General features: G+C 36.6%; 2 protein-coding genes and 1 pseudogene across 3 annotated transcripts; 2 read left to right on the top strand and 1 right to left on the bottom strand.

Moving 5' to 3' along the window:
* Positions 1–3,532: 3,532 nt before the first annotated feature.
* LOC137812739 (centromere protein C-like) lies at positions 3,533–7,076 on the bottom strand. 2 transcript variants are annotated; one of them, XM_068614912.1, is made up of 10 exons: positions 6,763–7,076; positions 6,434–6,651; positions 6,261–6,349; positions 6,050–6,164; positions 5,793–5,944; positions 5,131–5,649; positions 4,940–5,049; positions 4,214–4,310; positions 4,028–4,135; positions 3,533–3,812 (listed from the first exon to the last, which is right to left on the bottom strand). In XM_068614912.1, exons 1-10 carry the CDS (start codon positions 6,904–6,906, stop codon positions 3,688–3,690), a joined length of 1,677 nt encoding a protein of 558 aa, XP_068471013.1. In that variant the 5' UTR covers positions 6,907–7,076; the 3' UTR covers positions 3,533–3,687. The 2 variants fall into 2 exon arrangements, with proteins under 2 accessions (XP_068471013.1, XP_068471014.1); XM_068614913.1 differs by having other exon boundaries at positions 4,946–5,049; positions 6,763–6,993.
* Positions 7,077–11,856: 4,780 nt separating this feature from the next.
* Positions 11,857–15,265, top strand: LOC137812738 (calcineurin B-like protein 8). Its single transcript, XM_068614911.1, has 9 exons — positions 11,857–12,408; positions 13,160–13,318; positions 13,646–13,728; positions 13,920–13,979; positions 14,293–14,401; positions 14,503–14,555; positions 14,661–14,741; positions 14,838–14,950; positions 15,025–15,265. The coding sequence occupies exons 2-9, from the start codon at positions 13,228–13,230 to the stop codon at positions 15,077–15,079; spliced, it is 645 nt and encodes a 214-aa protein (XP_068471012.1). The 5' UTR covers positions 11,857–12,408; positions 13,160–13,227; the 3' UTR covers positions 15,080–15,265.
* A 1,519-nt stretch (positions 15,266–16,784) lies between these two features.
* Positions 16,785–19,485, top strand: LOC137809818 (calcineurin B-like protein 7; annotated as a pseudogene).
* The last annotated feature ends 654 nt before the right edge of the window (positions 19,486–20,139 follow it).

Here is a 20,139-nt window from a genome sequence, read left to right as displayed (position 1 = left end):
CCCACCGGAATTAATTCGCCCTTATAGAAGTCTTTGCCGACATCAAAGTTGCCGGCATCTAAAGGGATCTTGTAAAAGTATTCGGCCTGTTGAAGAGCTTTCTCAAAACCTAACTGGTGTTGTTGGATAACAAAACTCTCAGCTTCACCAACTCTCAACTTTAACTTGTTCACTTCTGCTTCCAATTGAGAAATGCCTTCAGCATCGATTTTCTTCGCAGCAGTGAGTTTAGCAATGTCTCCCTTCAATTCTTGATTCTCCGTGTTAAGCGCCAAAGTTTGGGCTGAGAGCTTGACATTTTCATTCTTCAATTTTTCTTTCTCAGTTTCTTGTCGGTTATTAACCGAAGAAAGTTCATCAATTTGAGAATTTAGTAATGTGATTTTCTCATTTGATTCGGCTGCTTCCCTTTTCAATTTCTCAAATTCAGCAGAAGTAACGTGGCTCTTTGTTTTCTCCTTTATCGCTTCACTAATCAAAAAAGCACGGCTAGTCAATTCAAACATCGAATCAGCTAGAGAAGGAACAGAAACCACTTTGAACATATCCCGAGCAGAGGAATCAAGATTGCAGTCAACAAAGTCTGAAAAACGTGTAGACGATGTGAATATTGTTTCAAAAAGCGATTGAGAAGAGCTCCCGGAACCATGACGATGTTTCTTAGAGGAGTGTGACCTTCTATTATTCTTGTCGTTTCCTACTCTTCTTAGAAGGTCCTATTCCGGCGTCCGCGGCTACTTCAACCTCTAAGTGAGGGATAGGCTCCACAACTTCATTTTCGGTTTCTGGAACTTCATTCTCAAAACGAGGAGTTGAGCCTCCAGCCTGATTAAACAGCTTAGAAAAATACGCACGATCCTTCGGTTTCGTCGCCGCCATTAAACCTGAACATCACCAACAGATTCAGCAAAGTTAAAATTCTATTATTACTAAAAGAGAGAATCCAAAAGAATCACATACCCATGAAATCTTTTTGGGGTTTATGAGAAACATATAGCCGAAGCAGAGCACGAGTTGGAATCTTATGGGAGAAGTGACCTAGAACCGCAATAACATGCTTCTCTTCGGTAGTCATGGAATGATAAGAACAAGAGTTAAATCTCACAGGAGCACGGGTCCAGTAGAAAGGGAATTTTGGAATATCACCATCAAAGAAGTACTTTCTCCCGGTTTCCTCAATTAGAATTTTAAAGAAACCTCCTTTGAAGTTTTTATACGAAGAAGTAAATGGAGAAAGAAAACACACTTTCGTCTTACTGATCAGGGACAACCAACTAGGTTTCTTACCGGGCCGAGAGCTATAGTAATATAAAAAAGTTTTCGGACTCGGAATTAAAGAAAGGTATCTACACAAAATACTGAAAGCTTGCATATAAGCCCAACCGTTGGGGTGAAGTTGGGTAGGAGCAATATTAAGAAAACGCAGGACACCCATCTGAAATTCACTTAAAGGAAACCGAATATGGAGATCAGTAAAGAGACATTCATAAAAATAAAAAAATTCGTGTTCGTCGCCTTCACGGCCATGGCAAACATTATCAATAGCACAAGTTCGCCGAAAAGAAATGATTTCCTCAGTGGCATCAGGAGAATACACATAAATTTGAGAAAGGAAATTACGAAGGGTTGAGCTAAATTGGTACCGAGAGAAATATTCTCAAACTTTCGGATTAACCCATTCGTACTCGCCCCGAAGGCTTAATTTTTGTTCGGCTATTTCTTCTCTTTCCTCGGCCTCAACATCTACGACATCCTTGCTTGATGAATTCAGACACGAGACCGTTTCAGGTGACAAAGCGGGGTCGGCATTCTTATTGGTCTCAATCACTCTCCCAGTAGATTCATTACTCGTGCTCGAAAATTCCGTAAACTCAGAAGAAACGGAAACAGAACTCGATGAAGACATTATACCTTCCACGAATATTTGCTTCAGCTTTTATATATAATGAGAGGAGAAACTGTGAAATAAGGTGAATAGAAATGAAGATTTATAAAGGTGGAAGAGTGGTGATATACGAAGCGTCACGGCGTAGTGACCATCAGATTTAATTACATCCAATGGTTGCAACTGCTAGCTTGTCCTGTCAAGCAGTCCCATCAACAAGAAGCGCGTAAAACGAAAAGGTCTTTTCGCAGTTAATACACCACTCAGGTTTTCTTTCTTTCTTTCAAAATTCATTTTTCCCCCCAAAATACAAGAGAGGTAACCTTCTATCTTCTCATAGACATTTCGTCGTCTACACCTCCTTATGCCTGGGGGGCTTAGTGTACTGGGCCGAAAGTTTGGACCGAGGGATTGGACCGAAAGCAATGCGAAGACTAAGCCGAGAGCTCAACCCGAAAGTAAACTAAATAAGGAAAGAAATAAAATAGTGTACTTGGCCGAAAGTTTGGACCGAGGGATTGGACCGAAAGCAATGCGAAGACTAAGCCGAGAGCTCAACCTGAAAGTAAACTAAATAAGGAAAGAAATAAAATAGAACGGAAATTATTATTAAGCAAAAGCCCATAAAACTGGGCCCAACTGGGCCCAAATATGCGGGTGTATGTAGTAAATGTCTGATACAAAGAGAAAACGTCCAAATAACTTCTGGGCCCAATAAAAGAGTAGTATAAATACAGGGTCATCCTGAGAGGTAAAAGTAAGTGGAATTCGCTCTTATATCTTGTAAAACTGAATCTAACTTTCGCATCGGAGCACCTTTCAGGTACGCACACCCGTCCGTGAGAGGAAACCGAGACTAGAAACCGAAAGATTAATTGGAGTGAGTTAGAAGTTGACTGGGAAGTCTCCGTCAGGCAATCTAATAAAACGTGGAGGGTAAGGGGAGCCCGAAAGATCACACCGAGAAGGGAGTCCGAAAGCGAAGGCCAAGAGGTCAACGGGTGGAAGGCGAAGGAAGTTTGTTTCTAGGTCCTTGTAAGAACATTTACTATTTTAAAATTTATAAATAATTACATTTATATAAAACACAGCCTAATATCTTTGTTTTATATAAATTTAAATATAAATTATTTAATAATTAAAAAGCATTTATTAACTTTTGAGAATGTGGGAAGCTAAATTATGAACCAATTGAACTTGAAATTCATTTACTGTTTAAGTTTTGAAAAGTGAACCAATTCATTATCTTGTTTGACTTTTTAAGGTTAACAAAACTGAATCAATACGCCACCTACTTTTACCGTTACTCTCACTTCATTATACAGGAATTTCTCTTAATTTATATACTCAGGAATTTCTCTTAATTTATATACTCTGTTTGACCTTTTAGATTCAATATACTAAAACAAATTCAGTTTCACTGTTATTTTCCCCTTTATTTTATATGAATTTCTCTTACTTTTATGAATCCCCTAATAAAAATAGTGGAACAGTTATCTCTCCTAACTCCACTAAGTAACATAACAAGGATTACTTTTAAGTGCATGAACTAATGTAGTTTTTTAACTTCAACAAAATTCACTCTTTTTTTTTGTTGGTACTAGTTAAGAAGACTTAGATTAATTTATGAGTAAATAACAACATAAGGGACTTAACACAATTAATTAATCACTTTAGTTGTCTGGTCACTTTACTGACTATAGCTACAGACAATGTAGTACAATAGCACTGAATAATCCATGGGCAGTGATGTGATAAGAATCGATGTTACAGAAAACAAATCTGAGGAACTTATTTTATATTCAATATAGAGATGCCAACTCGAAAAGCTCTTTGTGTAGATCTGATACATAGGACTTCACTTTCATAGTCGGTTTTCCATCAGTTCCTGGAGACATGCACTTCACCCCAATGACAGTAGCCAAACCTGCAAACATGGCAAGTACAATTCTCTTAATCCTGTGTCCATAATAAAGAACTTCACAATCAAAGTTAAACTTGAGAAAACGGAAGAAACTCCCACTTAAATGGTAGAATTTAAGCTACTGTTACCCTTCAACCAAAAGTTATCAATAAGGGAAAATAGTTGTTATATAACAGTGTGGTCAACAATGACTGATAGAGCAAAATGATTTTACTTACTTTGGTGTACGCGGCCATACACCGGTCTTTCCCCTTTCCAGTATTCCAATGGCCTTGTCCTGATCCTGGTGCTTCTCCTTAATCCATCATTCCATGATGTACCGGAATCTGGGAACAGAGATTAATTATTTCACAACAAAAGGAGTTCTTGAAAATAAATGGATGAGATAAATGACAAGTAGAAACCTGCAAGGCTCTTGCGTTTCGAAACATTTTTTTTCGCACGAGATTTAACTCTCTTTTTTTGATTTTTAACAGGCTCCATAGAATCGTCTGTCTTTTCCTGTATCAGAAGTCACACAGTCAATTCTTTAAAAACCAAACTAGCCTTAAAATTTTGAGATGGTGATTAATCAGACTTGTGTGGAATCATGCCAGGGAAGCTAATCCAAAACTAGTTTAATAAAATAGTAATACAGAAACCAATTTTAAACACGAATATTTGTAAATTTCTAATTATAATTCAATTCTGCACCATCTGTTTACTATCTGAATTGTATGGTTAACTTAATTTTACCTTTTTCTAGTAGGATAGTCAGGAAACTGAAAGTGCATCGATAATTAAGTATGGCTGCCTTCCACCAAGTGATCTAACAAATTACGTTTTATCACATTCAAAGTATGGTAAATTATTCCTACAATAATTTTTTTATCACACGTATTAACAATTTACTGATCCTCTATCTCTATCACATTATGCATCTGTTCTCTTCTTTATGTCATTTATAAATAATAAAAAATATTGAATAAATTAGTTGTATTACTATAATTTTTCTGTATAAAGCACCTTGACTGTTCCCATATCAATTTTCACCATTTAAATTGCTGATATATGATAAAATGATTGAATTATGGCACAAGTAATTTAAACATCGAGACACGTAAGAAAAATAAATGGACAAATCTTGTAACCTGTACAATATAGGCTTGATATTCAGTGGGATTTGATTGATCATCTTCTGATCTGCTGGCTCGTTTATCCACAGCACTGGCTTGATATCCAGCAGGATCGGATTGATCAGCTAAGGCAAACCACAACAGAGTTAGTATGTATGTATCATAAAAGGTACATTAAGGCTAGTCCAAAACCGTACTGGTCTTACCAACTGCAACAACATGTTCAATCATGCGAGTATTCATTTCATTCGGCCTCCCAGAAACCAGATTGGGTTCTGAATTATCCATACTGATTTCATCAAGTGAAAAAGAATCCAGTGATTGCCTTGACCTTGAAATGTGCTTCTGCAGTGACAAAATTGAAGCAAATGGACTTCTTGGAGGGGTGGGTGAAGATAACTGCTGCACAGTGAACTGTTCAGACTTTTTAAGAGGTGTCTTCTTATTCGTAATTATTCCTTTCAACAAATTATCTATGTCGGATAAAGCCTTCCTTGGCTTTGACTTGTTCCCTTGCAATGACTTGTTCCTTTGCAATGATTTCAGATCAGTCACTTGACTATCTGGGAAGATCGGAAAAGAAAATTTATCTACAGCTACGAGTTTAATCTGTAACCTCTCTTGCAAAAGACTAATTGCCCCATCCCCCTCTAGATCCTCAGAATTGCAAGAAAGCAATCCATCCAACAACTCATCAAACTCGTTCCCTTTAATGGCAGATGAATCTGGAGCAAAAATACATAATCAGTGCGTTTGAAGTATTGAAAAAAAGGGGAAGTAAAAGCGCACTGAATAGTCCGATTTTAGGAGGACAAAAATCAGGCCTGCCAGCACACTCATATAGTAGAATAGGGTTGCATTCACTCACCCATTACTTCTTTTTCCGAGGATATCATATAGGCTTCATCTACGTCAATTTTCTCAGCCAGGGGATCAAGAGTCTGAGACCCAAGCGCATCCTGGGAGGACAGAACACTTTCAGAGGTTTCTCGGGGATAACGATGCTTGTATCTGATTGGCCTGGCCATTATGACATTAAGCTCGAGTTAAACAACAGATAAAAGAAATACAAACATCACAGAGAACACAATTTAGACAGGGTATCGTAGTATTATGAGAGGGTACAATTGATCATTCCGCAAAAGCCCAGGTCGACGTTGTCGTGGTCTAGTGGACAAGCTATCTTGATCAGACTCAAACGAGGCACCACCCAGCTGCTTCTGTATCTCCCTTTTAGCATCTAGCCATCAAATGCAAACCCAATAAGACAAGAACAAGCCTCGGAGAACTGAATCTCGTTCACATGAAGAGAAACAAGAAACAAACAGAAACTTACTCTCCAACCGTTCATGGGCCAAGAAGAATTCCGCCGGATCTTTCAAGCTATCAAGGTCCAAAGTTGGAAGCAAACTCTCAACAGAGGGCCTGTAACAAAAATCCAAGTCAACAAAACAATCAAACGCAAAAGACATTAACCGATAAAGTGGTGGTCCGGGCTATAAGCATCACTTTTTAGTAGGCTTCATAGAGAAGCGTGGACGTTTGAGCCCCAACCCAGGTCTCTGTTCCCGACGAAATTCTCCATCCTCTCCTGCATCATTTGTTGTTTGAGAAATTGATGTTGTTTGAGAAATTGAGTCTCGAAAAATCTCAGAGTCGAACAGATTAGGGTCATCATCCAAAGCAAGCTTGGCCTCCTGCACCAGTTTCGCGGGACTTCGCAAGGCCTGTGCAAACACGGTAGCATGAAATGGAAGGCAGTGCTAGAATTAAAGCTAAACGCAAGTGAACTAGTTTGAAACGATAGAAGAGGAAAAAGGGTTACGATAAGAACTCACCATGGATTTGAGGTGAGAGTGGATGGTGTGAAGGTCTAAGTCTGAGTTGTAGGGTTGGGAAGGTGGAAGAGACGGCGAAGTGAAGAGGGAAATTCCCCAATAATTGGCGAGAGGATCCACTAATGCATCACCTTCTTCCTCCATCAAGCATTGGTTTTGGAGAATCGAACAACCAAACCCTAGGTTCGTGTTTTGGTTTTTTCTTTCGATTCAAAATTTGAAAGCTAACGGTGAGCGGGGAGTATAAAAAAAATATATAATAAAAAAAGTTAAAACTTCATATTAAAAACGTGGACGGCAGGATTCGAACCGCCAACCAAACTTGCTAAAGATTAACATCGCAAAGTATTGGCCGACCGAACGCCTGCTTGCTCGATTAACATCGCAAGTATTTGCCGAACGATTGCCCGCCTGTTCGAATAACATCGCAAGTGCCGGCCGAACGCTCACCAAATTTGCTCGATTAACATCGCAAGTGCCGGCCGATCTCCAACCAAACTTGCTCGATTAACATCGCAAAGTATTGGCCGACCTACTGCCCGCTTGCTCGACTATCATCGCAAGTAATGGTCGGCTGCCGACTACACTTGCTCGATTAACATCGCAAGTACCGGTCGACCGCAACCTACACTTTCTCGATTAACTTCCCAAGTAAGCTGGCCACCTATCCTTAGTTGTTCGATTAAAGATCACAATTAAATGGCCGATCACAATTAAAGATCACAATTACATACATACAGAGTTAGTATGTATGTATCATAAAAGGTACATTAAGGCTAGTTTAAAGAAATATTTTCGGCTGATTTCATAGATCAAGGGCAACTTAAGAGGAGAGTTCAAGACTGTGACATGAATCAATGGGAGGGGTAAACTACAACGATCAAGTCATTTTCATTGAGATATTCCATAAATATATGTTTTGGCAGAGCATTTTCGGGCTTTGCATTCACTAAAAGTATAAGCTGCTCCAAATAGCCTCTACAGTATCACTATTTTCAGGGGTTATGTTCATTAAAAAATCTACATTTGATAATAGAAGCTCTTCTATGACTGTGCTTAGCCTGCCCTCAGCTCTAAACTTCTTTTAAGGAGAAGACAAAACATTTAAGTAGTCTTATATTGCACGTTCTGGAAACTCCCGTGTTGGTTTCTGTTACATTTACGGTAAATGGTAAGAAAGATATAAAATTTACTACGAAATGATCAAATACAACTGCACTCTGAGCAGAGATCAGGAACATGACATCATAGCTTCAGCCTTCAAGTCAGAGAAGCATTAATGCATGCGCACAATTTACCCAGAGATGCAGGTTGAAAGAACTCTCTGCATAACCTTTTAGCAGAAATGCATATCCTAAGCCAACAGATTTTCAATGCAATAAACTAGCCTTGCATATGACAGTGGTGCCCATGTACACACCAAATGCCACTGTTCTTTTTTCTTTTATTTTGGTAATCATGCAAAATGAAGCATTTTGCAGGGAAATACATTCTGAACGTGTTTAGGCATTCTGCTTTCAGTTATTTATTCTGAATATAACTCAGAAGCAGGTGAATATATACATACCTGGTGAACTGACCATGTTGAGATTTGTATCATCAGTTGGAATGGAAGTTGTAAATGTCTGCATATTTCCTGCCTGTGTCAATCAGAACACAAAAGATTGATTAAGATTTTCATTGTTACAACTCTGCAAAAGCCAACTACTTAATTTATGACACTAATTTTTTTCAAAATGAAACATACTTTGTCCTTGGATTGACAGGATTCATTTGCCTCAATATTGAACCTGTCCTCAACGTCATCCATAACCCTTTCACCCATACCACTGCTTTCAACATTTATGTATGTGTCCAATACTGTACTTGGCTTGATAACAGCAACAACATCTTCAACCATCTGTGCATCAATATCCAAACTGTCCTCAATGTCATCCATAACCCTTTCGCCCATATCACTGCCTCCAACATCTACATCCATGTGAACAAGAGGTTCATATGAATCAACATTATCATCAAACCTGAGTTCCCTTGAATTATCCACAATGGACTTTTGAGGAGCACTTGAAAAATTTCTGGCAGTGTCCTCGGCCAAACTTGTCCTACCAACTGTCTTTAATTGAGGACACAATCAGATCATTTGATGACTTCTCATAACTCTCCTCCTTGGAAATATCAGAAGCATGGGTGCAATTTATGTCTGTGTCTAAAACTGTACTTGTCTTTATCCCTAAGGAGGGTTTTCTACCGAGAAGGTTTTAACGAGGCACTTTAAATTACCTACCTTGGTCAGAAATCCAATTATTAAGTAACCGTTCATTCGGTCGGAATTATATAACTACAGTTATCCGAATAATAACTTAAACGTTATTCACCAACCTTGGTCAGAAATCCAATTATTAATTAACCGTTCATTCGGTCGGAATTATATAACTACAGTTATCCGAATAATAACTTACACGTTATTCACCAACCTTGGTCAGAAATCAAATTATTAATCAACCGTCGACTCGGTCGGAATTATATAACTACAGCTATCCGAATCATAACTTCAACGTTATTCACCAATCTTGGTCAGAAATTCAATCATTAATTACCCGGTCATCCGGCCAGAATACATAAATTATAACTTAAACGTTATTAACCAACCTTGGTCAAAACATGACTAATAACCTAAGTGGTTAGCCGTTCGTTCGCACACCTTGGTCAGAAATTAAACATGACTAATAACCTAAGTGGTTAGCCGTTCGTTCGCCAACCTTGGTCAGAAATTAATAATTAAATTATTACTCAACCATTCGTGCGGTCAAAGCATATGACTTGGGTTATATAAGTTAAACGTTATCTACCAAGCTTGGTCAGAACATACAATTGGTAACTTAAGTGTTGTCCGAGCGCATGACTTCGAATACTGACATGATATGTTCAACAACAATAGAAGTGTGCGGAAAAAAGCAAAAACTAAAAGCAGTAAATTGTTCAAACGCCCACAACCCGGGTCCAGATATTTTCACAAATTATACTATTTCGATGGCTTCATCCTGCTGCGGGCCCTCCGACACAGTTTCATCACGATTCTGACATTCTTCCTCCGCCCCCTCTACCTCCTCACCCTCTTCGCCTCCAAGAGGTACTAGGCGGCCATCCACCACATCCATACCCAGGTCGTAACGGCTATCATTAGTCGGCACACCATGGAAGAAAGCTACCTGACGAACGCCCTGGTTAAAACTCTCTTCACTTACACGCAGCATAAAACCTTGGCATTGTTCAATCTCGGCGGTCAAAGACTCCTTTTCAGCCATCAGACCATCTTTTTCTTTCTTTAAAAGATTTCGTTCGGTCGTCATTTCAGCCAAGGCGGTTTTTAATGCTTCTTGCTCTTCCTTCGCAAGCCGGCTATCCTTCTCCCTCTCCCTTTGGCATTCTTCAACAGACTCCAAAGCTCTCTTCAAAGACGTGGCCGAGTCGTCAAGCTTACGCTTCAACTTGGGAATCACGACCGACTCAGCCCTCTTCAACTCCTCACCAATAGCATGGCTTACGACCGCTGCCCGACACTGAAGTTCTACCATTTCCGTAATAAGGTCCAAAGTCGGGACGGCAGCCAATACCCCCTCGTCCTCTGGTCGCAGATCAAATTGCATGGTGGGGGCAACTCGTATCCCAATTCCCAGCATGCTGAGGGGTTTGCCTCCAGAAGAAGGGCCCGCCTCGATTCTCGGTACCTTGGTCGGGCGGCCCCTCTTCTTATTTGCAATAGGAGCAACAATAGCAGTCTCGGTCGGCTCCTCCTCGATAACAGCAATTGGGGATTTCGATTTCACACCAGCAATGGCAGCAACCTTGCTCTTCTTCGCTTGTCTTTTCAAGCTGTTCATGAATTTACTCAAACTCGGATCCATTGTTACGACAATATCTGCATAACACACAGTTAAATAAATGTCAAGTATCAAATCGAATTACCGAAGGGCAAAGAGGCTCACCGTTCAGATCTGCCCATTGCTTGGACGATCCATAGAGAGCTATCAGTTCCCGAGTGGGAAGTCTACACGGCAATTGGTTTATAATCATCAAAATCTCCTGATCAATAGGGGATAAGGATTCCCAAAATCGATTTTCAAGCGTGGCAGGTTTCTCGGTCCAATGAAAGGGAAATTTGGTAGTCCCATCAGCGTTATAGAAAAGATCTCGCCCGTTCGGCTCCACTAAAACTTTAAAATAATAGTCTTTGAAATTTTTGTAAGAGGAGCTAAACGCAGCAAAACGCACATTACCCGGACGACTAGATAGGGATAACCAACCCACCGAATGGCTAGGATGAGTATTATAGTAGTACAAGAAAGACTCAGGAGTTGGCGTAAGGCCAAAAATTTGACAGATAATCCGGAAGGCTTGTAAAATGGCCCACGAGTTTGGGTGTAGCTGGGTTGGTGCAACATTAAGTATCCGAAGGATACTCATAGTAAAATCATCAAAGGGGAAAGATACATACAAATGAGAAAATAAAGTGCTATACACAAAGAAAAATTCGTGCGGAGCATTTTCCCGGCCGTGACACACACGGTCGGTGACACCACATATATCGACGTATAACGCCTCTGCCGGACAATCTGGTGTTAAAAAGTTTTTATGGACAGCAAGAAATTCATCTAATTTATCAGAGGACTTTATTTTACTAGGAATCCTAAGAACAGCAGGATCGACCCAGTCGTACGTTGGGCCTTCCGATGCCTGACTCGCACCGCGAGTCAAAGACGAACCCACAACACTAGAAGACCCCTCGGAAGAAGGCATGACTAACCTTGAGTTGAAGAAGACACCAGCAACAAACTCAACACCTAGCAAACAGAGCAAGCGACGTGAAACTCAGAGCAAGAGAAACAGAAAACCCTCAACTTCACGAATGAAGCACTATTTATAGGAGAAGCAAAACCCCTGCGTTCGTCTACCACCATTAGATCAATTCTAATCTAACGATCATACGCGCTCGGCACACGAAACGGCGCGTAATCCCTACCATTCAATCGATCTAGATGTGACAGCATCCCCAAACGGCGACTCTGCCATGCGTCACATCTCTGCCACACATTAATGATGCCAGCTATCATGCATTGTCTCAAAAACCCCTGCGTCTTATATGACTCTTCGTCCTTCCATGACCTCGAGCCTGGGGGGCAAGTGTACCGGTCGGGACCGGACGACCGCATGGTTCAAATTAAAATTTTCTAAGTAATTAACGTGGTTACACATGGGACTAACGGTTACAATTTCCACTGAGCAACAAATACACGTAAGCAATCCCTGGATTTTCGGGAACATCCCCTAGATCCCAGGAAACCATCTAACACGACCCCAGAACCACAAAACACGTCGCGAACCACTAACAATCCAGAGGGCCCAAGCCCAAGAGGAACATACAAAAGAAGAGAAAGAGAGAGAAAAAGGTATGTTTTTGTTATATGATAAGAGATCCTCACTGAGAGAGATTACTGACTTGAGCGTCGGAGCAGAATCGCAGGTACCCCACTGGTCGACCGAGGACAGCGAAGAAGAAGGAAACTCGAAGGACAGGACAATTAAGAGTGAAGCAGACACCTTGTATCGACGTGGACCAACATTACTCAGTCCCCAATATCCATACAGGTACAGATTCCTTTCACTTTTATAATTTTCTCAGAAGAGTGTGGCAGCAGAGACTCGATTGTTTTACAAACCAATAATTATCTAAAGGAGAAAAAAAATGGTCAAAGATATAAAGTTTACACCATTTTTGTGGTGTATAGATGGGAAGAGAGATAAAAAGGACAAAATAAAGAGTGGAAAAGTGATAGATGACCTGAAAGGAATTAAAGAGATAAATAGAACAGAAAATTGAAAATGGATGTATGAAAATAAATCGTTTTGTTATACACTAAGGTTAACAATATTTGAACTTGTAATTGTACACTGCCTATACATTTAACCGGGTTGACAATTGAATATTTTCTCTTCTTGATTGTAATCAAAAGATTTTTCGACCGTATAGTTAATATAGTGATTAAACTTATCTTATTATTATATAAGAGATTTGTTTATTTATAAAATTTATAATGTACTCTGTCTTTGATTGAACATATTTAATGTGTATCGTAACTTGAATGAAATTATTTTTTGTTGCATATTTTTTATAATATCTTGGTGCATTAACTCTTACCGGTCAAACGGTGTTTGATACCGGATGATTCTGGTGCTGGTTCTGGTTTGTCCTACCGGTAAAGAACTTAAAAATTTTCATAAATTACACGGACTCCCCACTAGAGTTTGCATCAATTGGCGGAAAAAGAGTTCTGGCACATTAGCAAAGTCTTCTAATGATTAATCATGAACTTATACATTTTTTTTATTTTTGATGCAGGCAGGTGCAATCTGTTTCAAAGTGGTGTCTCCGATAGAATTATGTCCTACAATTCTTAAACTGAAATTATGTCCAAGTCTATGAGGTGCTTTTGCTTGAAGAAAGCTAGACCAAAGACTAAGCTAGAGCTATCCACCCTTCTTGCTTCGGAAACATCTTGTGAGTAGAACACACTATTTATTATTTTGAACTCTATTTCTTGGATTTTTCATGAAATGTACCACGATCTTGCTATCATTATCAATATGGTCATTGCCTTTATGTTATAGTTTTTGGCATGCTGCTAGTCAATAGACCTAACTAGCATATACCTCATTCTGTAAGCAGGATTCCATTTGAGGTGTTAGTTCTTGGTTTTACAACTTGTCACAACATTTTGGCAGCATGTGTTATGCACACATGAATTACTCTTGCCAAACATTTGAGGGGATACACATGTGAGTTTTCTTATAGTTTAACTCTCAAATGTCCTTTACTCTTTGACAGTTACTGTGAATGAGATTGAGGCTTTGCTTTGCACGTTTAAGAAACTAAGTAGTGCAATTGTTGATGATGACTTCCTTCACAAGGTATTTCCATTTAAGCTTGTTCTAGTAATAAGGATTCCATATTTTTTTCCTCGTTAATTAAATGAGCTAATATTACCCTGCTCTTCTACTACCACGATCCTTTACATTGCTGAATTGTCATCATGATTTTCTGAGCATTTTGATAGAACGAAAGTTAGAAGTGTTAAATTCTTGAAAAAATTTATCTGCAGGAGGAGTTCCATCTTGCACTTTTTAATAATGGTAGCAAGCAGAATCTATTTGCAGATAGGGTGCGTCCTTGTACATTTTTATTTTATTTTCTTACATCCTGTTAAGTGCGCCAACATGTATCCAAGAAAAATGTGAATAGTACCAGAATGTTAATTACTTTTTACAAAATAGCATTTCTGTTTATATAATTGTAATGATGGATAAAGATATCAACAAGTTTTTGAATGGATCACCCAATATCTAAAAATTTAATTTGTGTATGAAAGTAATCACTTAGGTTTGTATTTCTGTGCATATTAAATGAAGACATGACTCCAGAACTTGCCAAAAATTAGTGCCGAAAATGTCATTATTTTTATCAGCAAAATGCAGGTATTTGATATGTTTGACATCAAGCGTGATGGAGTAATTAGCTTTGGGGAGTTTGTTCGCTCGCTGAGTATCTTTCATCCAAATACCTCTGAAGAGAAGAAAATCGAATGTACGAAATCATTTGTTTATTACATGAATCAAACGTTATTTGGCTAGTATGTTATTTTGGTTATGTGAATTGAGCATAGTGCCAATTTTTCTTTCTAACAGTTGCATTTAGATTGTTTGACCTTACACAGAGTGGATACATTGAGCATCACGAGGTGAGTACGCTAGCTTTCTCTGTGGTCTTTCGTTTACATTTTTTGCTATAACCACTTTAATAGTTTATGCTTCGTTCTTATTCTGTGCTTAATGGTATACTCAAGTTGAAGGAAATGGTGTTGGCTACTCTCACTGAATCAGATGTTACAGTTCCCGATGATGTTGTTGAAGCAATTGTGGACAAGGTTATCTGCTCTCCAATTTCTCTATTTTTTCACTAATCCGCTATTCCAATTCTTTTCCCTTTATTGGTTATTTTCTTCTTGGCTTAATCTCTTCAGACAATGACGGAGGTTGATTCAAAAGGAGATGGAAAGATAGATAACGAAGAGTGGAGAGATTATGTCACAAAAAACCCTTCTCTTCTCAAGATCATGACTCTACCCTATCTAAAGTGAGTTACTTTGGTGGACACTGAAACTTTGACACTTTTTTTTTAGTGTTTGACTCTATGATTTTGTTTATCAGGGATATAACTCTGGCATTTCCCAGCTTTATTTTGCACTCTGAGGTGGAAGACTAGCTACACTAGGCAGCATACAATTGCTCCCTGAATACATTGTATAATATGTTGAAAACACCATTAACCAGTCTAGTGTTCCATGCTTCAATAACACAAATTATACATTACTCTCAAATATTTTCATATTTGTTAAGAAGTTAAATCTAACTCAATTTCAAAAAATCCACTTATAAAGTGAAGTTTGCACTCACTTATAAAGAATGTAATATCTAGTTAATGTTCACGTCGAAGCTATCAACTCGTACGTGAAAATATATATTATGGATGATTCGATAACGACTCGATAACGGGTGGCATGATAGGTCAACAAACTATCGCTATGATAAGTCCGACAAACTTTCGTTATGATAGGCTTTAAATGACTTTGATATTATGTTAAGAAGTGAACTTTAAATCGATTTTATAAGGTTGAGTTAGGTTTGAAATTCATTTCTTAATAATAGTGATATCAAAATCCCTAAACTAGTGAGTTGTATCTTAATTTGTTGTTGAAAAACTATCATGATTTTGTACATGCAATGTACTTCTTGGAGGCCAGAATAAGACCAAATTTCAAGGTGAGCTTGACGGTTGAGAGTAAAATATTGGCTGGTTAAGGTTATTGGATTCCTCCTAGGTAAGCTTTTTTTTTATTATCGTACAAAAAGAATAAATTTTCTTTGCGTCTGCGGAGAATGCTTGTTTGGGAACATAGGAATTTGAATTAGATTCGCGCCTTATTACTGAATTGGGTGCCATTCCACACTGTCGGCGCCACCCATATTTCTTTAAGATGATTCCTTTTAATAAAACAGAATAATTTCATATTTTAATAAAACAGAATAAATTATTTATTTAAAGTGACATGATTTTACTGTGAAAAAAGTTAAGTAAGAGTAGAATCACAATATCATATTATCTTCAAAGAATTAAAGAACGCACGTTTAATTATACTCCAATAAAAAAGTTATAAACAACTGTTACCAATTTATTGTTTTATACATTTTTAATTTAGACTTGATTATAATATATAATAATATTTGTGAAAATAGTATTTTTCATTTTTTTAACAAGAGTTTCCTTATGCGAGCAATTCAAATCTGTTTAAGCAATTTCATTATTATGTAAATACTTCCCAACAATAAAATTGCTTGAAGTAACTCTAAATTTATCTTCTATGGAAGATGTTGTCTTGTAATTTTCCTAACATCAAGCTATTCATTGTGTTTATTTTTCTCTGTCCCACAAATTCCACACATGTTTGGTTGATATCTTTATTTCAAAGTGGTTTTTTTAATAGAAAAAAAAAGAGTGTTCTTACAAAGAGTCTTATCTTGCATTTGGATTAAAAAAATTATAATTTTCATAAAATTCAAATATATTAAATTTAAATTGTTTCACTTTTTTTATTGTTTAACTGGAATTAATTGAAAAGTAGTCTTGACAAATTTGATAGAAAAAAATTGACTAACTTGATTAATAAATAATGTAGTCTTACATTAAAGAAAAATAATTTTAAAAATATGAACCGAAAAATAATTATCAACATCGATGGAAAAAACTCTAATTTATATTGGTCCAAAAATAGTATTAGTGTTTGTGAAAGAACCCATAGGTTCAAAATTAGTTTTGTTAATGTTGACAAAAAAAGTCCTTATACTTTTTTATTTATTATTAATACAAAAATATTCCTATTGTTCCCTGCAGATTATATTTATAGTAATATTTAGTTAAGTGCGTATCAAATTCTCGACCCCTTGCAGAGTGTGGAAACACAGAAAAAAAGTTGAATTGATGGGGTGTTGCTGCACCAAAGAGCGACTTGATCATGAAGATCCACCATTTCTTGCTTCCCAAACCTATTGTAAGCATTCTTTCTAATTTTGGCATCCCTTTTGTATTCTGAGATTTCATGTTCAGCTTTGATTAATCATTTTCTTATTCCTCTGGTTATGCTTGTGCAGTTAAAGTTTCTGACATTGAAGCATTGCATGTTCTGTACAAGAAATTAAGCAGCTCCATGGTGGACGACGGGGTTATCAGCAAAGTAATTAAATTAAGCTCATGAGTTCAGGCTCAACACTAATTAAACACTTCTTGTAATCTCTTGAAATTTCACGCATACCTCTACTCTTCAACGTGTTTGATTATATTCTGCTTCGAACAATTTAAGGAGTTTGTATCAAACACATTATATATATTTCAAATAATTAAAGGAATTGCTGTTCACAACACATGACACACAAGTATAACTCGAAAGAAATTTCAAGAAAGTGGTGTAGTTTACCTTTATTCTACTGTATTTGACATTGTGCCACTTAATTATCAACAGGGTTATATATCTTGAATTTTATGCAGGAAGAGTTTCAGCTTGGCGTACTTGGAAGCAGCAAGAAACAAAGCTTCTTTACTGACAGGGTCAGTTTCTTCATATTTAGCCTTTAGAATTTAGAAAACATATGCATCATGTTACTGTGATAATAAAATATAGGATGATGGTGGCCACTGACCTGTGCTACAATCTTTTTGTGTTCCTTTTTGGAATGAGACAGTGATTCTGTGTACTAAATGTGTTCACAGTTATTTCAATTATTTGACTCAAATAAAGATGGGGTGATAGAATTTGGAGAGTTCATTCGAGGTCTAAGTGTCTTCCACCCATCAGCACCACAGGCACAAAAAGCAGACTGTAAGATTTCCTCTGAAAAGTGTGTGAGTCTGCATACTTTACAGTATTTATATTGAAGTCTTTGGTGTCTAATGTGGCAGTTGCATTTCGACTCTATGATATATGTCAAAGAGGCTTTATGGAACGTGACGAGGTAAACAAAATACTGAGATGATTAAGAAATAAATTAGCATAAACTAGAAGTAACTCTGATGAACATTTTTCAAATGGAAGGTAAGAGAGATGGTATTGGCACTACTGAATGAGTCAGATCTGGTTCTGTCTCATGACATTATTGAGGTCGTAATTGATAAGGTATGATCACTTTCCTTTTTCCTCTCTTTAATTAATATCCCTTAATTAATTATATTTGTGTAAAACATGTGATTAAATATCTAACTCTACCCCTCTTGTATTGTTGCACAGACCTTCGAAGAAGCAGACTCAAAAGGAGATGGAAGAATTGATCCAGAGGAGTGGCAAGATTTTGTTGGTCGAAAACCAATCTTATTGAGAAATATGAATATTCCCTATTTGAAGTAATATGCTCTTGTCCCTTCCCTTTTCATAGCTTTTTATCCTCATATAAACTGAAAGCTTGTCCCAGGTAACAAATTATCAGCAACTTATTGCACAAACCTTTTTGCTAAATAGACTACCACTAATGGAATGGACAATTTAGTTTTTGGTTATGATATATTTTTAACCTCTATATATCATGGGCAATTTTTAATTTGATGTTCACCATATGTTAATATTATAATATTGCAGAATTGAATTTATATATTTCTATATTTATACATCAATATCCTATAATATTCCATTTGATATTTCTGTCATTATATCTAATCGTGAAATGTCAATGTGTCATGCATATATAGTAATAGTAAATGTTAAAATTGGTAATAGTATTTATTTTTTAATTGAAAGAGATACCTACCATAATTTCTAATAAGTGGATAATGGAATATATATATATATATATATATATATATACATACTCGAAATGTATTAAAATCAAACATTCTATAATTTACATACATGAAACTTCATGAGCTTAATTTTAAACTATTATTGTTTACCAATTTCTATAATATCAACACGTTAAAACTCATCTTAATTATGAGTTTTTAAAGTAATCATCACAAAATTTAGCAACTCTACCATGCAGTTTAAAGTTTTTTTCTGGTAATGTTTTTCTTTATCCACTTCCTTTGTTACTATCAGCCTAAAAATAAGCTTGATTATTGAAAAGATGTTGCCAAGAATATGAAATTATAATTACTCTAGAAAAATATCAGAACTTGCTTTTGCTCCTCAGAGATGATCCAAATTAGTTATAAAACAGCACAGTTACTTATCATTGCAGGGATCTGAATAGACAGTTTCCCTGCTTTAAACAAACATCAGGCATTGAAGACTATACAAGCAGCTCATCCCCTGAGAAAGACAACAGTAGCTCCTTAGAAGGACAATCTCAACAGTGTCAACATCAATATTACGCAAATAAAAGAGATAACCTTTGAACAACATATTTCAAATGTTGTATTTGCCAATTCAGCTTCAATCTCTTTCAAATGTTGCATATGCGCCAGGGCTCCCAGATCAACCCTCTGATATGGACCAATAGGAATCATACTTTTGTTGGTAGAAAAAAACTATTCATGTTATCTGAAAATTGCACAGTAAAAGATTCTGGTTACAATTGTGTCACAATATAATTTTAGAATTGCTTCATCTCTTTACATATATCCATTTTTCAGCAAAATTTTATTTCTATGATGTTCATAAGCCCACACCTTCTTGCATTTAGGAGATCCCAAATTCAATCGGCTCCAGGTATTTTCATGTTAAATTTTGTCTCAAAATCTTTATCAGATAATTTATGTTTATAGTTTATGAAATTTGAGGTTAATTTACTGCTGGTTCTTCAAATTTACAAACAGTTCTTTTGAGTCTTCGAAATTTGAAAAATATGATTTTAGTTTTTAAATGCTTGATTTAAAACAATATATAGTATAGACGACTTAATGAATTGGTTTTAAAATAAAATCTAACACTTTTAGTCTCCGCACAATAAAATTATTATTTTTTAATTTGAAGAACAAAATAAGATATATCCTAAGTTTTAGAAAACAGAAATATAATTAAGCCATAATTTTATCTCAGATTTTATAACTAAATAGAATTTTTATTGAGATAACCTGTATAATATTAATGAAATAATAAGTGAAAATTGTACTGACATGCTGACGTGTCTCGGACACTCTGACCGAAGTGATTAAGACACCACGCACTACCGACAAGAAAACCATTAAATAAAAATTAATTTTAATAATAAAATATAATTAATTATTATATTAATTAAATTAAAGATCATTTTAAAAATTAATTTTTTTAATTTCTAAATTAA

This window comes from Phaseolus vulgaris, chromosome 2, assembly GCF_000499845.2.
Source record: "Phaseolus vulgaris cultivar G19833 chromosome 2, P. vulgaris v2.0, whole genome shotgun sequence".
Classification (NCBI taxonomy): domain Eukaryota; kingdom Viridiplantae; phylum Streptophyta; class Magnoliopsida; order Fabales; family Fabaceae; genus Phaseolus; species Phaseolus vulgaris.
This window is presented reverse-complemented; position numbering and strand designations above follow the sequence as displayed.